The sequence below is a fragment of the Sminthopsis crassicaudata genome, chromosome 4, assembly GCF_048593235.1.
Source record: "Sminthopsis crassicaudata isolate SCR6 chromosome 4, ASM4859323v1, whole genome shotgun sequence".
NCBI classification, from domain to species: domain Eukaryota; kingdom Metazoa; phylum Chordata; class Mammalia; order Dasyuromorphia; family Dasyuridae; genus Sminthopsis; species Sminthopsis crassicaudata.
This window is the reverse complement of record NC_133620.1, coordinates 371,719,693-371,738,452: the sequence shown is the minus strand read 5'-3', so window position 1 is coordinate 371,738,452 and position 18,760 is coordinate 371,719,693. Positions and strand designations below refer to the sequence as shown.

At 40.2% G+C, this 18,760-nt stretch overlaps 1 protein-coding gene across 1 annotated transcript; it reads left to right on the top strand.

The window, feature by feature from the left end:
- The first annotated feature begins 8,838 nt into the window (after nucleotides 1-8,838).
- On the top strand, nucleotides 8,839-10,898 carry S100A6 (S100 calcium binding protein A6). The gene is made up of 3 exons (XM_074262106.1): nucleotides 8,839-8,964; nucleotides 9,975-10,136; nucleotides 10,645-10,898. Exons 2-3 carry the CDS (start codon nucleotides 9,999-10,001, stop codon nucleotides 10,780-10,782), a joined length of 276 nt encoding a protein of 91 aa, XP_074118207.1. The 5' UTR covers nucleotides 8,839-8,964; nucleotides 9,975-9,998; the 3' UTR covers nucleotides 10,783-10,898.
- Nucleotides 10,899-18,760: the final 7,862 nt, after the last annotated feature.

Genomic DNA, 18,760 nt, shown 5'->3' with positions numbered 1-18,760 from the left:
AGGTCAAGGATTTTCCATTTCCCATTTTTATTTATGTCCCAACACCTAGCATGGTTCTTGATACATAAGATCATATATATGAGAATAGGGAAGGTCTTCCTAACTTCATACCTAGTGTTCTATCCATTGTCCTGAGGTACATGATAATCTCTTAATAAATGTGTGATCAATTAAATTGATCAGTACTTTTTTTTTCTCAATAGCATTTTAATTTTTCCAAATACATGTAAAGATAGTTTTCAACATTCATTTTTTATAAGAATTTGTGTTCCAAATTTTTTCCCTTCCTCCTTTAACATTCCCCTCTCTCAAACAGCAAGCAATCTGACATAAGTTAAATATGTGTAATCCTTTTAAACATATTTGTCATATTATACAAGACAAATCAGACCAAAAGGGAAAGAATCAGGAGGAAAAAAAAAAATCAACCCCCCAAAAAAGATGGTCTCTTTTAAAAGCTTGTTCTCTATTTGATCCATATTGAGTCTCCTTAGTTCTCTCTCTGGATATGGATGGTATATTCTACCCCAAGTCTTTTTTTTTTTTTTTTTTAATAGTATTTTATTTTCAAAATACATGCAAAGATAGTTTTCAACATTCGCTATTGCAAAACCTTGTGTTCCAAAATTTACTTCCTCACTTCTCCCTATTCTCCTCTCCAAGACAGCAAGTAATCCAATACAGCTTAAACACATGCAGTTCATCGAAACATATTTCCATATTTGTCATGCCGCATAAGAAAAATCAGATCAAAAAGGAAAAAAAATAAGAAAGAAAAAAAAAACACACAAGCAAGCAAAGAAGACCAACAAAAAGGTAAAAATACTATGTTTTGATCTACATTCAGTCCAATCTCATCATCCTCTCTCTGAATGCAGCTGGCTCTCTCCATCAGAAGTCTGTTGTAATTGTCTTCAATCACTTCATTGTTGAGACAAGTCAATTCTATCACAGTTGATCATCACATAATCTTATTGATACCATGTACAATGTTCTCTTGGTTCTGCTTGCTTCATTCAGCATCAGTTCATATAAATCTTTCCAGGATTTTCTGAAATTATCTTGTTGAGGTGTAAGATACTTCAACAATGTTAGGGTCCCCAGGTTGATATTGCAGATATGGCAAAAGAATTCACAAACTCAGTCTCCAAGTTAAAAGGCAAAGATTTATTACATTGCTAACAGTGAGCTAAATTCCAAAAGAAGTTAGCAAAGAACCAGGAGCAAGAAGATAAATTTATAAGGAAAAAAGTTAAAAAGATCAGGTGCTTCACTGATATGTTTATGTTTTATGACTTAGTGGTAGAATTGAGGAGTAATCTTAGAGGTAGAGTTGTTTCATTATTGTCTCAGAAACTTTGGTATTATCTATAAGCCTCCTATCAGCACGCCACCGATGACCTTTGGCTTCCAAAATGCTTTGAACGCAGTGGGGAGTTAGAACCTCCAATAGGTGAGTTTGGAGGCTTCCTTAGTTAAAAGGACAGCCTTGCTCTAAGACAGGATACTGAGAAAATAAACAATGGACCTGGGATACTGCACAAGATCTTGAGTTAAGACCCCATGGACTTGATCCCATTGTTCATCAACATACAGAGTAAAAAAAGGCTTTTTAAAATTAGGCAGGAGGGGCAAAGATCAGTTTAGTTTTTAGGGTCTTAAAAACCTTAGTCTGATCAAGGTCCCAGTCAAGGGAAAGAATGTCAGGATCTTGAATAAAATCATAGAGGGATTTGTCAATAATCCTGAAGTCAGGTATCCAGATTCTAAAAAATCCAGCCATGCCCAGGAAAGTATGCAGCTGTTTCTTTGAGACAGGTTCAGGGAATGACAAGATTGCCTGTTTCCTCTCCAATGAGAGCAAACGAGAAGTGAGAGTTAATTCATGGCCCAAATACTTAATAGGCAATTTGAGCCTTAGACAAAGATACTTTATAACTTCTGGAGCCTAGAAAGTTAAGGGTTTTTATGGCAGTAGTCAGAGAAGCCTCCTAGGTTGGACTGCAGATCAGGATGTCATCAACATACTGGACAAAGCTACTGGTAAGCAGCTCCAGGTATCTTAAATCTTAAGCCAGTGCCTGTCCAAATAAATTGGGGCTGCCTTGGAAATCCTGAGTATAGGAGTGTCCATGTCAATTGGTTAGATTGTCCCAAATTTGCCCATTCAAAGGCAAAAGGGATTTTTACACAGTGGTATACAAGAGAAAATATCTTTAATATCTAAAGTAGAAAACCTTTGTGTGTCCCTTGGGATCTGAGTCAGGATAGTATAGGGATTAGGCACAATGAGATGAATAGGAATAATGCCTCATTAACAGCTCTGAGGTCCTGTACCCAATTTGGTTTCCTAATGGGGAGAATAGAAATATTACAGGGAGAGAGTGGCAAGGAACCAAAAGCTTGTGCTTAAGAAATTTTTCTATCAGGAGTTGCCATCACCCTCTGGCTTCTGGCTTCATTGAGTACTGGCACTTGTGAGGGAACATGCAGGATCCCAATAGCTCTTCCGGGAATTCCTTGGTCCCAGACAGAGAAATCTACTTCATCCCAGATTTCAGATGGAATAAGAGAGGCTTTAAGAGAAGCACAAAAATGTACCCAGGGGTCAGAGTAGGGAAAATTGGGTCCCCATTTTCACCATCAAGTCATGTTCCAACAAGGGGGCAAGATAGGAGAAAGTAAGAAAAGAGTATTTGAATAACAGGTCACCAAACTGGAAAGGCAGAGGGAAGGTCTCAAAACAGTTCCTAAGTTTTCCTTCAATTCTCATCACCCTATGAGAGGAAGGGTGGGTGTGACCAAGAGTGCTGGGGTAGGACAGAATATGAGGCTCCCAGAAAGTCAAAGAAAAATTCAATGGATTTGCCTGCTATGTCCAAAGTGCTCCTGGGTTAGACCATGATGATGGCGTAAGAGAGAGTCTAGCCAAATCCAGGGCACCATGACTCTTGGTCCTGAGGAGAAAGGAGGACAGGGCATTGGGAAGAGGCGGCTTTGTGCTTTGTGGGCAGTATCTCTTCCAGTGTCTCTTCTTTTTTTATTTAGGGTACAGCTATGAGGGGGTTTCTCTGAGGAAAGTTGTGAGATCAATGGCCCTGGCTGTGTCATCTGAAGCAAGAACCCCCAAGGATTCCGGGATATGGCAGCAGCTAAAAATTGAGCCTGTTCTCTGTTCCTAACCCTAGCCCTGTGGTCCTGATCTTCTGTTGCAGTTTAGTCCAAAGATTGTTTCCAACAATTGTGTCTGGAGAGTTTGAGGACTCATGGCTAACTTCCAAATGTTTGGGGTAGACTGACTAGTATGCTGAACACAGTGATCCCCTCTGGAGTGGTGGGGTCTGGGTTAGTGTATTTTGCTAGGCCTCTACAAAGTGCCCCTGAAAGAAGGCAGGATTGTCTTTAGCTCCCTGTGTAACTTCTTTAAATTTTGCATAATTAATCTGCTTCTTAATTCTCTTTTTCATGCCTTCAGTGAAGCAGATTAGAAAATGATCCTTTCTCTCTCTATCTCTGCTTCCCTCCTGGTAATCCCACCTGGGGTCTGCAACTGGGACAGCAATAGTCCCTAAGGGATATCTACCAGAGCAGGAGGAAGACTCAGCCATATCAACCCCAAAGTTCTGGGTTAAATTCCACATTCTCTTTTTCTTCTCTATGATGCAGCAAGAAGAAATAATGATATTAACATCTCCCCAGTAAAATCAAATTGGAGGGAAATGGCTTTCCCTAATATATTTAGTGGGATCCTCAGAGTATTTAGTGGTATCCTCAGAGTAATGGCCAAGTTTTCTTTAATCTGGGAAAGGACTGACATTGAAAAAGGCACATGAACCCTGAGTGTTCCACCCTGAAAATCTGCTAATTATCTTAATGGGCAGAGTTTAGGAGGGATAGCTGAATCAGAGAATACTGGGGGAGAGAAAAAGGGGTCCAGCTCCTTGTATAGAAGGGGCTAGGACTGGGAGGCAAGGAGGTTTCAGAATTTAGCTCTAAGAAGTGAGGGTCCAGGGGATCCATGGAAAGGGGACTGAGTTGAAGAAACATTGCTGGAAGGAATTTTTGGGTCTTCTGATAAGTACTGCATGAAGGGACAGACAGTGGATTCTGTGTCCCTAGAGAGGTAGAAAGGAGGGGGTCATTTAGGAGGTCAGTGTCTACTTTCAATTCTCCTCTATCAGTAGCATCCTACAGTGTTGTCTTAAATTAGAATCTTGGACAAGGTCATAGAGACTTGGACATGTGGAGCTTCAGATCATTTGCCTTGTCTGAGGCAAAACAAATCAAAATGTTATAATTAATGGACCATTTTTCTGATCCTCTAAGATATACTGAGGTTAGGAAATATTGCAAAAGAAAATAAGTATCTTAATTTTAAAACCATTGTATGTCCCTTTTAGGTCTTTTAGTTATAATTTGTCTCTATTTTTTAAGAGACAGCCTAAGAGAGAATCCTTAGAGATAGAGATGGATTATGTCATCTTTGCCACAAGCCTTAGAATTCCTAGCCCTAAAGCATCTCATCTCCTTGGGGTCCCAAGCAGGGTAAAAAAGTGTCATTTGTTCCCTAACCAGGAGGGAACTATGCCAAGAATTGCAAGAATTTCCAAGTCCAGGCATCCCCAGTCAAGGAAAGTTTGTTGAGTGTGGAGCTCACTGATCCGACTTGACAAGCCTTCCTAGTTGCTTGGAGTGTCTCAGCTATAGGATAGGGGTGAAAAGGGACTTACCTTAACAAAGAGGACAAAAAATTCAGGCCACCAAATGTTGAGGTGCAAGACATCCCAACAATGTAAGGTTCCCATGTCATTGTGGGTATGGGGAAACAATTCACAAATTCATGGCAGAAACTAGGCATGGACTCACATTTAACACCACATACTAAGATAAGATCAAAATGGGTCCAAGATTTAGGCATAAAGAACGAAATCATAAATAAATTAGAGGAACATAGGATAGTTTATCCCTCAGACTTATGGAGGAGGAAGGAATTTGTGTCCAAAGGAGAACTAGAGACCATTATTGATCACAAAATAGAAAATTTTGATTACACCAAATTAAAAAGTTTCTGCACAAACAATTCTAATGCAAACAAGATTAGAAGGGAAGTAACAAATTGGGAAAACATTTTTACAGTTAAAGGTTCTGATAAAGGCCTCATCTCCAAAATATACAGAGAATTGACTTTAATTTATAAGAAATCAAGGCATTCTCCAATTGATAAATGGTCAAAGGATATGAACAGACAATTTTCAGATGATGAAATTGAAACTATATCCACTCATATGAAAGAGTGTTCCAAATCACTATTGATCAGAGAAATGCAAATTAAGACAACTCTGAGATATCATTACACACCGGTCAGATTGGCTAAGATGACAGGAACAAATAATGATGAATGTTGGAGGGGCTGTGGGAAAACTGGGACACTGATGCATTGTTGGTAGAGTTGTGAAAGAATCCAACCATTCTGGAGAATAATCTGGAATGATGCCCCAAAAGTTATCAAACTGTGCATACCCTTTGATCCAGCCATACTACTACTGGGCTTATATTCCAAGGAAATACTAAAGAAGGGAAAGGGACCTGTATGTGCCAAAATGTTTGTGGCAGCTCTTTTTTGTAGTGGCTAGAAACTGGAAAATGAATGGATGTCCATCAATTGGAGAATGGTCGGGTAAATTATGGTATATGAATGTTATGGAATATTATTGCTCTGTAAGAAATGACCAACAGGAGGAATACAGAGAGGCCTGGAGAGACTTACATCAACTGATGTTGAGTGAAACGAGCAGAACTAGGAGATCATTATACACTTCAACAATGATACTGTATGAGGATGTATTCTGATGGAAGTGGATATCTTCAACATAAAGAAGAGCTAATCCAATTCCAATTGATCAATGATGGACAGAATCAGCTACATCCAGAAAAGGAACACTGGGAAATGAGTGTAAACTGAGCTTTTTTTTTTCTTTTTTTTTTCTTCTCAGATTATTTTTACCTTCCTAATACAATTCTTCCTTTGCAACAACAACAAAATTCGGTTCTGCACATATATATTATATCTAGGATACACTATAAGTTGTTTAATATGTATGGGAATGCCTGCCATCTAGGGGGGGTGGAGGGAAGGAGGGGAAAAATTCGGAACAGAAGGGAGTACAAGGGATAATGTTGTAAAAAAAAAAAAAATTACCTATGCATATGTACTGTCAAAAAAATAATTATAAAAATTAATAAAAAAAAACAATTCACAAATTCAGTTTGTCTCTAAATTAAGGGACAAAGATTTATTATACTGCTGACAGCAGGCTAAGTTCCAAAATAAGTTAGCAAAGAATCAGGAGCAAGAAGATAAATTTATAAAGGGAAAAATTTAGAGAGATTGTGTGCTTTGTGTAATTTATCTTAGAGATAGAATGGAATTGTAATCTTAGAGGTAGAGTTGAGGAGTGCTCTGGTATGTACCTCATTTTTGTCTCAGAAACTTTATTACTGACCAACAGATTGTTATCTGACAGCCTGCATTGTTTGTGAAACAGTAGCACTCTAGGTAGTCTTAACCTTAAGACCAGTTGGCCTTAGGGCTAATGATACATCCTTCCTAGGAGCTACACCACATAAAGCATGCTTATCATCTCTTATAGAACAATAATATTCCATTATATTATATATCATAACTTATTCAGCCATTCTCCAACTTATGGACATCCACTCAATTTACAATTCTTTGCTACTACCAAAAGAGCTGCTACAAACCTTTTTACACATGTAGACCAGTATTTTCAAAGACAGTTCAGTTCAACAAATATTTACTAAATGAAATAGTACTTTATGTTTAGGGAGCTGGGAGATATTACATGATTACAGTTAGTACTGAAAGTTTAAGGCTTGAGCTATATGTCGGGTAAGCAAAGATTTGAAAGCAAAAATGATATAGCCCCTTATCCTCAAGGAATTCAGATGCTATCAGGAGATACAACACAACCACACAAGTTAGTAAATACAAGGAAATTTAAGGAGGGAGAAAGCCCTGACAAGTTGGAGGAAGGGTAGGTGGATCTCAGGGAAACTCTCTTAACTGGATACCAAATGGGGCCTCATAGTAAGCTTGTGAGGTAGAGATTGTAAGGTCCTTTGAGGGCAGGGACTTAAATTTGCTTCTTTCTGCACAATAAGTGTTTATGGAATTGAATCACAAGGAATCAATATTAATTATCAATATTTATAATATCATTCACAGTCTGTACAAAATTATCAACTTATAGCCACAGTGGGGGGTTGTTATATCTAAGCTTTCACCAATTCTGCCATAAGAGATCATGAACCATATTTTAAGAAGCTTTGTTCTGGAGTTGAAAATCAAACCAGACTCTTCTGATTTCAGGCCTAGTGCTCTCTCTATACCCTACATTGACCAGGGCATGTGAATTTTTATTCAACTTCTTTCTCCTTACACCCCACTCCTGCCTCTGTGGGGCCCTGTCCTAGTTACCCAACTCACTCAGAAAACCTACTGTTATCTTTTTCTATGAAACAAGGAGTTCTAGCTCTGCAGATCCAAGCTCCCAAAGAAAACAGAAAAATGAAGAGGAATCAGAGGGTAAAGTTCCTTGACGTGAAATGTGTCATGGGAAACCATCCTATAATTATAATGGGTATGATGTCATGGATTTTTTCACACACACAGTACATCTAGCCCTGGTCAAAGTCTGTCTTCAGGGCCTATCCTCTTATATATTATATTATAGCCCCGTCCTCCCATTTCTAGCCTCCCTGGTTATATCCATCAGTTAGGCCCCTTTTCAAAGATGCCCAGTGTCTTGCTATTACCCACTTTCACTTCTCACATTTGCTGGCTTAACCTCTATGAACTCTGGGTCAGTGGGCTCTTTTGTAGAAAACACTGCAAATCTTATAATACAATAGAAATTAGTTGTTGCTGTTATGATTGTTATTATCTACCTCATTTCCCCCTATCAAAAAAAAAATAAAAATAAAAAAAAGAAGAAGAAGAAAAAGAAGAATAAGAATAAGAATCCTGGCTCTCAGGAAATATTTTGACATATTCAGCTATGGTCAAATGTCTACAAGGCTTAACATCCTGTAGGCCATATCAGGCAGGGATCAAAATCTTAAATCAAAGGTCTAATGGTGGAATATCTGGGGATAAGGATAAGGTGGTTTGTTTCTTTTGATTGGGATCTTTCCCCAAGGATCTCTGAAGTCACACTTAACCTCAAGAGATTCCCATTTGCAAGTGTGGCTGAACTCTGAATTCTGTTCTCCTCCAGACACATACATCCATACCCAGGCTTTTCTGGTACACACACCAGGGACACCAAAATCCATGCATATAACACACACACACACACACACACACACACACACACACACACACACACACACACACACACACAGAGACTTGTGCCCAGTGGCACCCCTATTAGTTGCATCCGTGGTGGAGGGAGATGGATGGTGGGTTGAAGAGTAGATGTATGCAGAAAAACAACACCAAGATAGATGGGGAGGAAATAATACGGGTGATTTTCTTTACTCTATTTCACAGGTGGAAAAACTGAGACTTTTAGACCAGACTGCCAGCTCTGCTGGCTCAGCCTGCAGTTCTTGGACGCAGCCGGCTTTCCAGCCCAGAGGGATAGCGTTCCACCTTTTCTGCCAGGTGCGTGTTAGAAGGCGCCCAAAGTGCTCGGATGGGAGGCTCAGGCAGGGGAGCAAAGAGCGTAATTACGCAAGGGGCCGAAAGCCTGGCCTAGGATGGGCGTGGTAGAGAGGGCCTTCCCTAGTATGACGGGACGTGGGGAAGGTGGGGCCTCGGAGGGCCGGCCCGCTATTCCCGAGGGGTGGGGGTAGGGGCCCAGCAGCCAGGGGTTGGGCTATAAGAGGGGCTGGACAGTGACCCATCTCATCTCTATTCGTCTCTGCTAGTCTTTGCCTTCGGTGAGTTCTTCCTCTCCCTTTCGACTCTGCCCAACCTAGTCTCCCTAGACGCCTAGATCACTCCCGGCCCAGGACGTGCCTCTCACCCTCCCCCTGGGTGATCCCTAGGGATTTCTTCCCCACCCTAATCCGGCCTCTTTGTATTCCTGCGGCAGCTGAGAACTCCTGGGTTGTGAGATCACCTACCCTTAGGGGAGCCCTGCCCTGTTTATTGATGCCTTGGGGCACGGGAGGAGCAGGGGATAGGGTACTAACTCTTGGGATGGAGTAGAGTTGCTCCCAGGGCATGCATAAAGTAGATTCCTAAGTGTATCTTTTTGGTTTTATGTGCAAAGGTGTGTCTTGCTGGGTGATGAGTGTGTGCAGCTGTGTAACTGTGTAGGGGAAGGAAAATAGCACTTGGGAGTCCAGACACCTAGCTCTGTTACTAATTGTGTGACCTTGGTGGAGTATGTCTGAGTAGGGATTTGAACCCTGATTCTAGGGTGGGTGTTCTATCCACTGAACCACCTAGCTGCCTAAAGGAATTCTCTAAGAGAGAAATCTCCTGAGTTTAAACAATCTTGGAAAATTTTAAAATTACATGGTTGTGTTTGGGTATAGGGAATTCAGATAGTGTGTGTGGGCCTGGCTGTGAATTTGGAAGCTGTCAGCTGCTGCTCCCTGTCTGACTCCTTCCTCTCTACTTGGGGGACCTCCTTGCTTCCCAGATCATGGAAATCCCATGGTCAAATCCATGCCCTCATTTACTAAGTCTGGGATGAACAGTAGCCCAGCCGCTGTCTGGGGCTCTTCTCCCTATCCATTCAATCTGATTTAGACTTCTGAAAATTCCACCTACCTCTGAGGTGTCCAAGCCCTACTAAATTCTCACCCTTCAAGCTTTTTATTCCAGTACTGGGGTATCCCAGGGACTGAAAGTCCCATCCCTTTGGCCTGGGGCCCTGTGAACAATAATTCTTTCATTCTTTTTTCCTCTACTCATTTATCCCTTCCTTTGTGGTTTTCAGTTCCCTAAAGTCTACTTGGCATCTATGGCTTCGATACTGGATGAAGCTATTTGCTCCATTATTGCCATCTTCCACAAATATTCAAGCAGGGAAGGTGACAAGAGCACTTTAAGCAAGAAGGAATTGAAGGAATTAATCCAGGAGGAACTCTGCCTTGGAGCTGTTAGTATCTCATCCCTGACCCCATGGCCAGTCCTTTCTTTTCCCTTTTTGACTAAATGCTGGCCTCTCCCCAACTTTTTCTCCTTCTGGAACCCATTTGGGTGGGGTAGGGGTAGGTGATGGTGGTGGGGAGCCAATTACACTTTGTCCTACTTGGTTCCTGGAGACACATAGAGGAGATAGGATAATTGAAAGTGATGGACAATTTCCATTGGAACCATTGCTCTCAACCATTCCAGAGATCTGAGATCCCTATTCTTTATTTCCTTAATTAAGAAACAGTGAGTCAGAGGACAAAGTGAAAGAGCCTGGGATTAAAAAGAAAAAGAAATGGGCAAAATGGGGAATGGCTCAGATGACTAGTTAGCAACAGTGCCTCCTGTTTAGGAGAAGAAGGTAGGATTGGGGTTGGAGGTTAGATTGAGGGTAGTAATGGAGAGAGGGGACCCTACGAAGGGAAAAGAACTTCTCCTTAATAGAGTTTGCATTTTCCACTTTACCCTATTAGAAAATTGAAGATGAAGAAATTTCAGAACTGATGAAAGGTCTGGACCAGGACAAAGATCAGGAAGTGAACTTCCAGGAGTTCCTGGCCTTCCTGGGAACCTTGGCCTTGCTCTATAATGATCTACTGAAAAGAGAATAAAGATTCTGCAGAGAGGGAAATGGGGGTGGGAGTGCTCCCCTTGTGGCCTAACCAACCTGCCACAGTAATGGGTGCATGGTGGGTGTTTTGTATATTAAATAAAGTCTGAACCTGTGTTTTGGTCTCTCTGTGATTTTTGATACTTAATATGGTTGCATTTGTTTTTTCACTGATTTATTCTTTATTCTGTACCCCTTTCCCCCTTCCTTTTCTTTTCTGTCTCCCTCCCTCCTTTCCCTCTCTTCCCTCTCTTCCTTTCTCCCTCCCTTTCTCCCTTCTTCCCTCCCTTACCCTTCTTCCCTTCCCTCCTTCCCTCCTTTCTAGTCTCAATGGGGTTAAGTGATTTGCCCAGGATCACATAGGTAGTAAGTGCGTGAGGCTACATTTTTTTTTAAATTTTCAAATATTTTTTCTATTTATTTATTGAAGATTTTATTTTCAAAATATATGCAAGGATATTTTTTTTTTAAAGTTTTTTTTAATAAAGTTTTTTCTTTTTCTTTTCTTTTCTTTTTTTTTTTTTATTATAGCTTTTTATTTACAAGATATTTGCATGGGTAATTTTTCAGCATTGACAATTGCCAAACCTTTTGTTCCAACTTTTCCCCTTCTTCTCCTTACCCCTTCCCCCAGATGGCAGGTAGACCAACACATGTTATATATATTAAAGTATAAGTTAAATACGATATATGTATACATATCCATAGTTATTTTGCTGTACAAAAAAGAATCGGACTTTGAAATAGTGTACAATTAGCCTGGGAAGGAAATCAGAAATGCAGGTGGACAAAAATAGAGGGATTGGGAATTCTATGTAGTGGTTCATAGTCATCTCCCAGAGTTCTTTCCCTAGGTGTAGCTGGTTCAATTCATTACTGCTGAGGCCACATTTGAATATGAGTCCTTCTCCCTCCTGTGCTGCCTAGCTGCACTGGTCCCCTTCCAACATTCTCTCCTTCATTTTTGAATTCTGCCCAGTGTCCTTGGTTTCTGTACTATTAGAAGAGCTCCCCAGAGTGGGTTACTATTGTAATATAGCTCCATCTGGGAGTAGGGGACTCAGGAAGGAGAAGGCCCTGATCCCTGGGAGTTTACCATTTAACCATTTACCAATCTGCACAGATATAAATTTTTCAGGCAACATATCATCAAGGCAAACTGATTGTATCAAACTTTTTTCTAAGAATCTGAGTGGGACAGATTTAATCATGGAAGACTTTCTGGGACTGGAGAATTCAGAGTTTGGACCCGATCCAAGTATATGGGCTGTTTGAGAAGAGGTGGGGTGAGGTCAGGCTGCAGTCAAACAGGGCTTTTGGGAAGGGCTTGTCTCTTAGAATTATAGAATCAGAAACCTGCAAGGGACTCCTGAGATCATCTAGGCCAAACCTCTCACTTTTCAGAGAACTGCAAGGTCGCTTTTCCTTCTATTCCCAAGTGATTTGTCTAAGATCTTTGTAACTAAAGGGACAGATTCTGAGCTCTTGACCTCCAGCATGTGCTTCTCTCCTTTTTCACTCCTGAAATTGCTGATCAAGACCTAAAAAGAGTGAGATACACAGTCCTGGTCTCTATCCTTGGGGACTTTGCAGGCTATGGCGAACTGTGATAAAACCAGACCAGGATGTTCCTGAACTTGGGGCAAAGTTGTACTTTAGAGCCTTTCTCTTCTGCTCCTATCTCTTAGACTATCTTGGTCCACAACCTGACGTCCAGCTCCTTAGGTCTCATCTACCTCACTGAGCCATCTGTATAATTTATGCAGCTATTTTCCCAATTGATGGGCATTCAGTCATTTTCCAATTCTTTGCCACCATAAATCAGCCCTCATTCCTTACACCTATTTCCCTTCTCCATTTTTAATATTCATCTTCTGACCCTGACTCTTAGACCTCACTGCCCATCTTCATATACCTGTTACTCCTTTAATTCCTTACTCCTATCCCAACACTCACTACCCCTCAGTTCCTCCATTCATCAATAACACTTAGGTCCATTTCCTACATTGATCTCTGTCTTTGTCATATCCTCTGTCTTTGACCCTAAGTTTGGAAACATTTGGGTTCTCAAGTCCTTGTGCTAGACCTTCAGTCTCCCCAGCCTCACTTTCAAGGGGAATTTGAAATTGTTCTCCTGACTCGGCAGCTAATGGGTCAAGAAGACTTTCTGACACATATTTCATGGACTCCTGGGCCCAGTCTCCCTCTCGTACGTGCCATATATTCTTCCCTAGACTGACAGCTATGCAAACATGTGAATCACTCTGGAAAGCTGAGATGAGGAGGGGAACAGAAAGATTGAAATATAACTACTGTTTGAGGACAATTGGGGTTGGGATGGGATGGGCTGTACTGGGAAGAGCAGAAAATGAGTTAAATGAAAGTCAATATTGATTTGATCCATTTCTTCTTTATTAGTAGACTGAATCAGCCACCTGTAACCTAACTGTTGCCAAATTTTTATTTTCCTGTCACATTTTACTTTGGGGAAGGGTGCCTAAGGAGGATTTGGCATTGTTTGTGAAGAGAGAAGAAAAATGGAGTTTTTGAATAGTAAAGCAGTGGCAGTTGCTGAAACCTGCCTATATCTTCCCTCCCAGGAGACCTGGAGTCTCTCAGAAGTACTCTTCTGGATTCCCCCAGTCTGGTTTGAGAAACACACCATTGACATCAGGGGAGAGGCACTGACATTGATGGAGAGACACTGGGGCAATCCCCAAAGAACTACCTGCTCATCCTGATCTCCTTAGGAGCTATTCATGAAGCAAATTCTGATAAACCTGATTAGGCACCTCTAGCTTAGTTCTTCCCTTCTAACCTAGGAAACCTAGGTCCTACTGATGGTCACAAAACAAGTTTCTCAGAGCTTACTCTGGTTAGGGATCTCCAGCAGATGTGGTCTGTGAAAACTGGAGGTAGCATGGGTATGGGGAACAACGAGGACAGGACCTGCACCAAGGACTTGAAATAATAATAGTGACCTCAATCCCTATTTCTGCCCCTGACTCTGCTCCCTAAATCTGGGCCTGAAAAGGAGAATTATCAAGCCTAGAGAATTCTCTGTGGAGAATTCAAGGGAGAGCTAAAGGGAGGAAGGGAAAATGTTCCTTTGCTGGCCCCAGACTGATGGAAAAGAAGGTTTCTTCTCTGAGAAGCCTCCACATCAGTGAGGGAGAAATAGTCCCTCTCCCCAAGGAGTTGTCAGTTGGATGAGGGATACAGGATTCATCTGATGAGGAGTGGGAGGAGACACATGTCTCTCAGGAAGCTACCAGTGTCATGGAGTGGGGAGTTAGAAAACATAAAAGGACTAAAATTCCTATGGGACCATTGTTCCTCTTCCTCTTCCCTGTTCACTTTATCCACCTTGCTGGCCAATTAGATCAAATGGTCTGGATTTCACTCAATTAGATTAAATTTTTTGTAAACATCACTAGTTAGTTGGGATCTCCTACCCCTCAGGAAAGCTGCAAGAAAAGGGAGAAGGAATTGGTGCTGAAAAACCCAAACCCAAACCAACTAATTAAACAAAAAACTAAACTTGAGCCTGGACAGATAGTATTCTCACTATTGCTCAAGGTACTTTACCTTTTCCCATCATTTTTACATCTACATATATATTCTCCTGCTGCCTCTTTGCGAATTTGTTACATTCTAGGTTTCCTCCACGAGCCAACAGAATGGCAGGGCTTAGAGTTCTCTGGAAGGCAGTCGGGAAAGTGGACATATCTATCAGCAAACATTTATTACATGTTTATTATATTGCCAAGTACTGTAATGAGTTCTGGGAGTACAGAGACAAAAAAAAAAAAAAAAAAAAAAAAAAAAAAAAAAAAAAAAAAAAACAGTGTTTGCCCTCAAGGAGTTTACTTTCTAATCCATATTACATTCTAATATAATACAAATTGTATACTTAGGGCTGAGAAGCCCAGGTTTTATTTCTTTGAAGGGAAATGGTACAGCTCCATTAACCTGGAAGATATGAGAGATGAATGTGAGAAATTATTATTTCATCAATTATTGAATTAACACCAAGATTTTTTTCCCCAGAAGCTTGTGGGTTATTCAGTCTCTGAAGGACATTGTTGATGGAAGAGATTGCTCAAATCCCTGATATATGCCTTTGGATCCTGGTTGGGAGACCCTAGCCAACTAGAAATATGTACAAAAAATTTAATCAAATGGGGGTGAAATCCATCCCCTTTGAACTGAGTGATCAAAGCTACATCCCTCAGCCTCTCCTTAGAACAGGTCTATCTCTCATTATAATATCTATCTTCTCATTACTCATTAACCAATCAGAGTTGATTGACACCCTCAGGAACATGCTCCCCCCACTTCCAAGGGCATATATAAGGGTCGAATGGGTTCCATGAGGTATCTTTGGCATTTAAAAGTGCTACTGATGCCTTTTATTAATTATTGGCTAGCATGATTAATGAAATGATAAATTACCCAGAAATATGTCTTTTAAACTTTTTATTTTTCACAAATAGAGAGGAGATAGGAAGGCAAACTTTGTGGGATCTAGTTTGGAAGGTGAGGTAGAGCAGGCCTGCTTATGTGGAAAAGTGAAGCAGATGGGAAACATTTTGGCTTAAGGCTTACTTTGTAGGAACTATAATGGGGCCTTTGAAGGAGAAAGTATTATGGCCACTATTCCAAACAGAGTTTCAATTGTGTTTCAGAGAATACCTATCAAACTGGCATAGTTTTCTACTGTGACACAGAGAGAAAAAGAATACCCTTCGAGTATTCAGGGATGCCATGTGTTTCCCCCAGGGGACTGCAGCTCTTAGAAATGTTGGGGCTTTTGGAGACATTTGCTTGCTCCCAGTGATTGAAAGAAAGCTATATTCTGTTGGCCTCCTGAATCCTGGCTTGTTTAGGGATGCACCCAGCTAACTGTGGGGGAATCACAGAATTTTAAGGCTGGAAGGAATCAAATGATCAAGTTTGACCTTCTCCTTTAACAAATGAGGAAATTGAGGTCCAAAGGAACTCATAAAGGATTATAGATTATAATCGATTTGCCAACCTGAAAGCTCATCTGATCTAGATCTTTCATTTTACAAAAGAGAACTAGGGCCCAGACAGCTTAAAGGGATTTGCCACATACCAGATAAGTATCAAAGAAAAGGGTTGGAATTTAAGATTTAAACCCAGATTGAGGGCAGCTGGGCCTGGAGTCAGGAAGACTCAGCTTTCTGACTTCGAATCTTTCTAGCTGTGTGACACTGGGCAAGACACTTAAGCCTGTTTGTCCCAGTTTCCTCCTCTGTAAAATGAGCTGGAATAAAAAAAAAAAAAAAAAAAAAAAAAGGCAAATAACTTCAATTATCTCTTCCAAGAAAGCCCCAAATGGGGTCATAGAGAGTCAGATATGACAGCAAAATGACTAAACAATATGTAGGTACCAAGATTCAGAGTTGGAATTTCAGGTCAAAGGAGATTGATCTGGATTTAAAGGCAGTCATCCAGTCTATTGAAGCTCAAAGGAGACCCCAAAAAGGTTGGGTTCCAGACCAGTGTTGTGAGATGTCTCAAAAGAATTTGTAGGTTCAGATCCATCTCCAAGTCAAGGGTCAAAATTTATTATAATTGTAATGTCAATTAAAACAGGCTAAGTTCTAAAAGAATTTAGCAAAGAAAGGCAGCTAGGTAGTACAGTGGATAGAGCACCAGCCCCAAAGTTGGAAGATGTGATTTCAAATCTAGCCTCAGACACTTAACACTTCCTAGCTGTGTGACCCTGGGCAAGTCCCCCAATTGCCTCAGGGGGAAAAAAAGAATTTAGCAAAGAACCAAGAACAAGAAGAAAAATTTATAGGAAAAAGAGAGATCAGGGGCTTCATGATACTGATATGCTCATTTTATGGCTTACAGGTGGATTTGAGGAGGGGTTTGGTATGCACCTCATTATTGTCTTAAACTTTTTTTTTTTTTATCACTGACCAACAGATAGTTATCTGACATCCAGTAATGTTTGTGGAGCTATCATAGTACTCCCAAGACTAGGGGACTGTAGGGTTATTGCTATATATCTCTTTGAAGCTTCACTCCATCAAGTCAATTAGCATTTATTAAACTACTATTAACCAGACTTTCTGCTGATGGAAAAGAACAGAATTTAGAGTCAGAGGACTGAAAATCCCATTTCTACCACTCATTACTTTTGTTTCTTTGGGCACATATATTAGTTGATATTTCTGGGCCTCAGTTTCTATATCTGTACCACGAAGGCGTTGGAATGGGTACCGGCTTCTATGAAAACTTCCAGCTTGAGGTCTTTGATCTTATGAGTTCCTTACTCCACAGAAAGTCCTCTATTAACTTGTGTCATACATCCAGCTGTGACTTTCCTATATAATAATGATAATGGTGATGAAGATAGCAGACATTTATAAAGATAGCAGAGACTATAAGTCTCTTTCTTTTGGCTCAGGATGGTATTGGGAGAAATTAATTCTGTCCCACTCTCTTTCCTAGACTTTGTTTTTTTTTTTTTTGAACAGTCTGGATTAATTTGAATAACTCAGCTCAGCTGCTCAGAGGGAAGATGGGAAGTGAGGGACAGTTGAGGAGAGAGAGATTCAGCAGGAAGTGTTACCACAAAGGGGAACCATAATCCTTGGGTCCTGGGTGATACTACAGGAACCTACAGGATTTGGTGATTAAAAAAAAATTTTGTGAAGGATAAGGTGAAATCATTCCTGTAGTCCAGAGGGACTACTCATTTGAGAGTTCTGAGGTTTTGTTATAGAAGCTTATGAATAAATGAGTTTTTTTTTTTTTTAATTATTTGCTTGTTTTTAAACAGTGATACCAGATAATTTAGTGGATAAAGTACTGGGGCTGGGATCAGGAACAGCTGAGTTCAAATCTTGCCTCAGACACTATGTGATCTTGGACAATTCACCTAATTTCTGCCTGCCTCAGTTTTCTCAACTGTCAAATGGGGATCATTAGAAACAGTTCCCTCATAAGGTTGTTGTGAGGATCAAATGAGATATATTTTTAAAAAGTTTTTAAATTTTTAAAAAAGATACTATTTTATTCCCCCCATTAGATGAAAAAAAATTTTTTTTTAATGTTAGTTCTTTTTTTCCTGAGGTTCTGAATTCCAAATTCTATCCTTTCACCCTTTCCTCCTCCCTGATATGGTATATCTGATATGGAAATATGTATGCAAATATGTAAAACTTATTTCCATTATGTTTTGTGGGAGAAAATGAACCAAAATGAAAAAAAGAAAGAAGGAGAAAGGAAAGAAAAAAAAAAGAAAGGTAGGAAAGAAGAAAGCAAGCAAGCAAAAACTGATATGTTTTAGTCTGTATTCCATCAGTTCTTTATGAAATAATATTTGTAAAGTACCTGACACATAGTAGGCACTTAAATGCTTCTTTCATTCCTTCTTTGATTCTATTAATAATTCTAGTAGGTATGAGGTAGAGGCACTACTATTCCTATGTTCTATTGACTAGGTAACTAACTTTTCATGAGGTTGAAAAGCTTTGGGGATCTGTTGTTAGTCAGGATACAGGTGGGACTGGGTAGGTTTAAATTATACTCCCCCCCCCACAAAATCAGCTGGGATGCTTTGGGGCACATTTGTTATGGAACACACTTGGGACAATTTGGGGGTGAACTACCCCCAATTCCCTTCATCTGGTCTTCTGGGCAAGGAGATGATAAAGTCAGCTCTAAGACTATCAGTGAGCTCTCAAGCCTTCAAAGGATTTCTATACTTTTAAAGTATCTTGATAGTGGATTTTTACCAGTTTTTCTCTTCTTGCAATTCACTTTTAAACTGCCTTGGGACTTGTTTTTGTCTTGGAATATGTGCATATTTTTTTTAACATTTAAAAATTTTAATAGTATTTTATTTTTTCAAAATATTTGCAAAGATAGTTTTCAACATTCACCTTTGTAAAATCATGTATTCCAGATTTTTTTTCTTTTCCTCTTCCCCTCCCCAA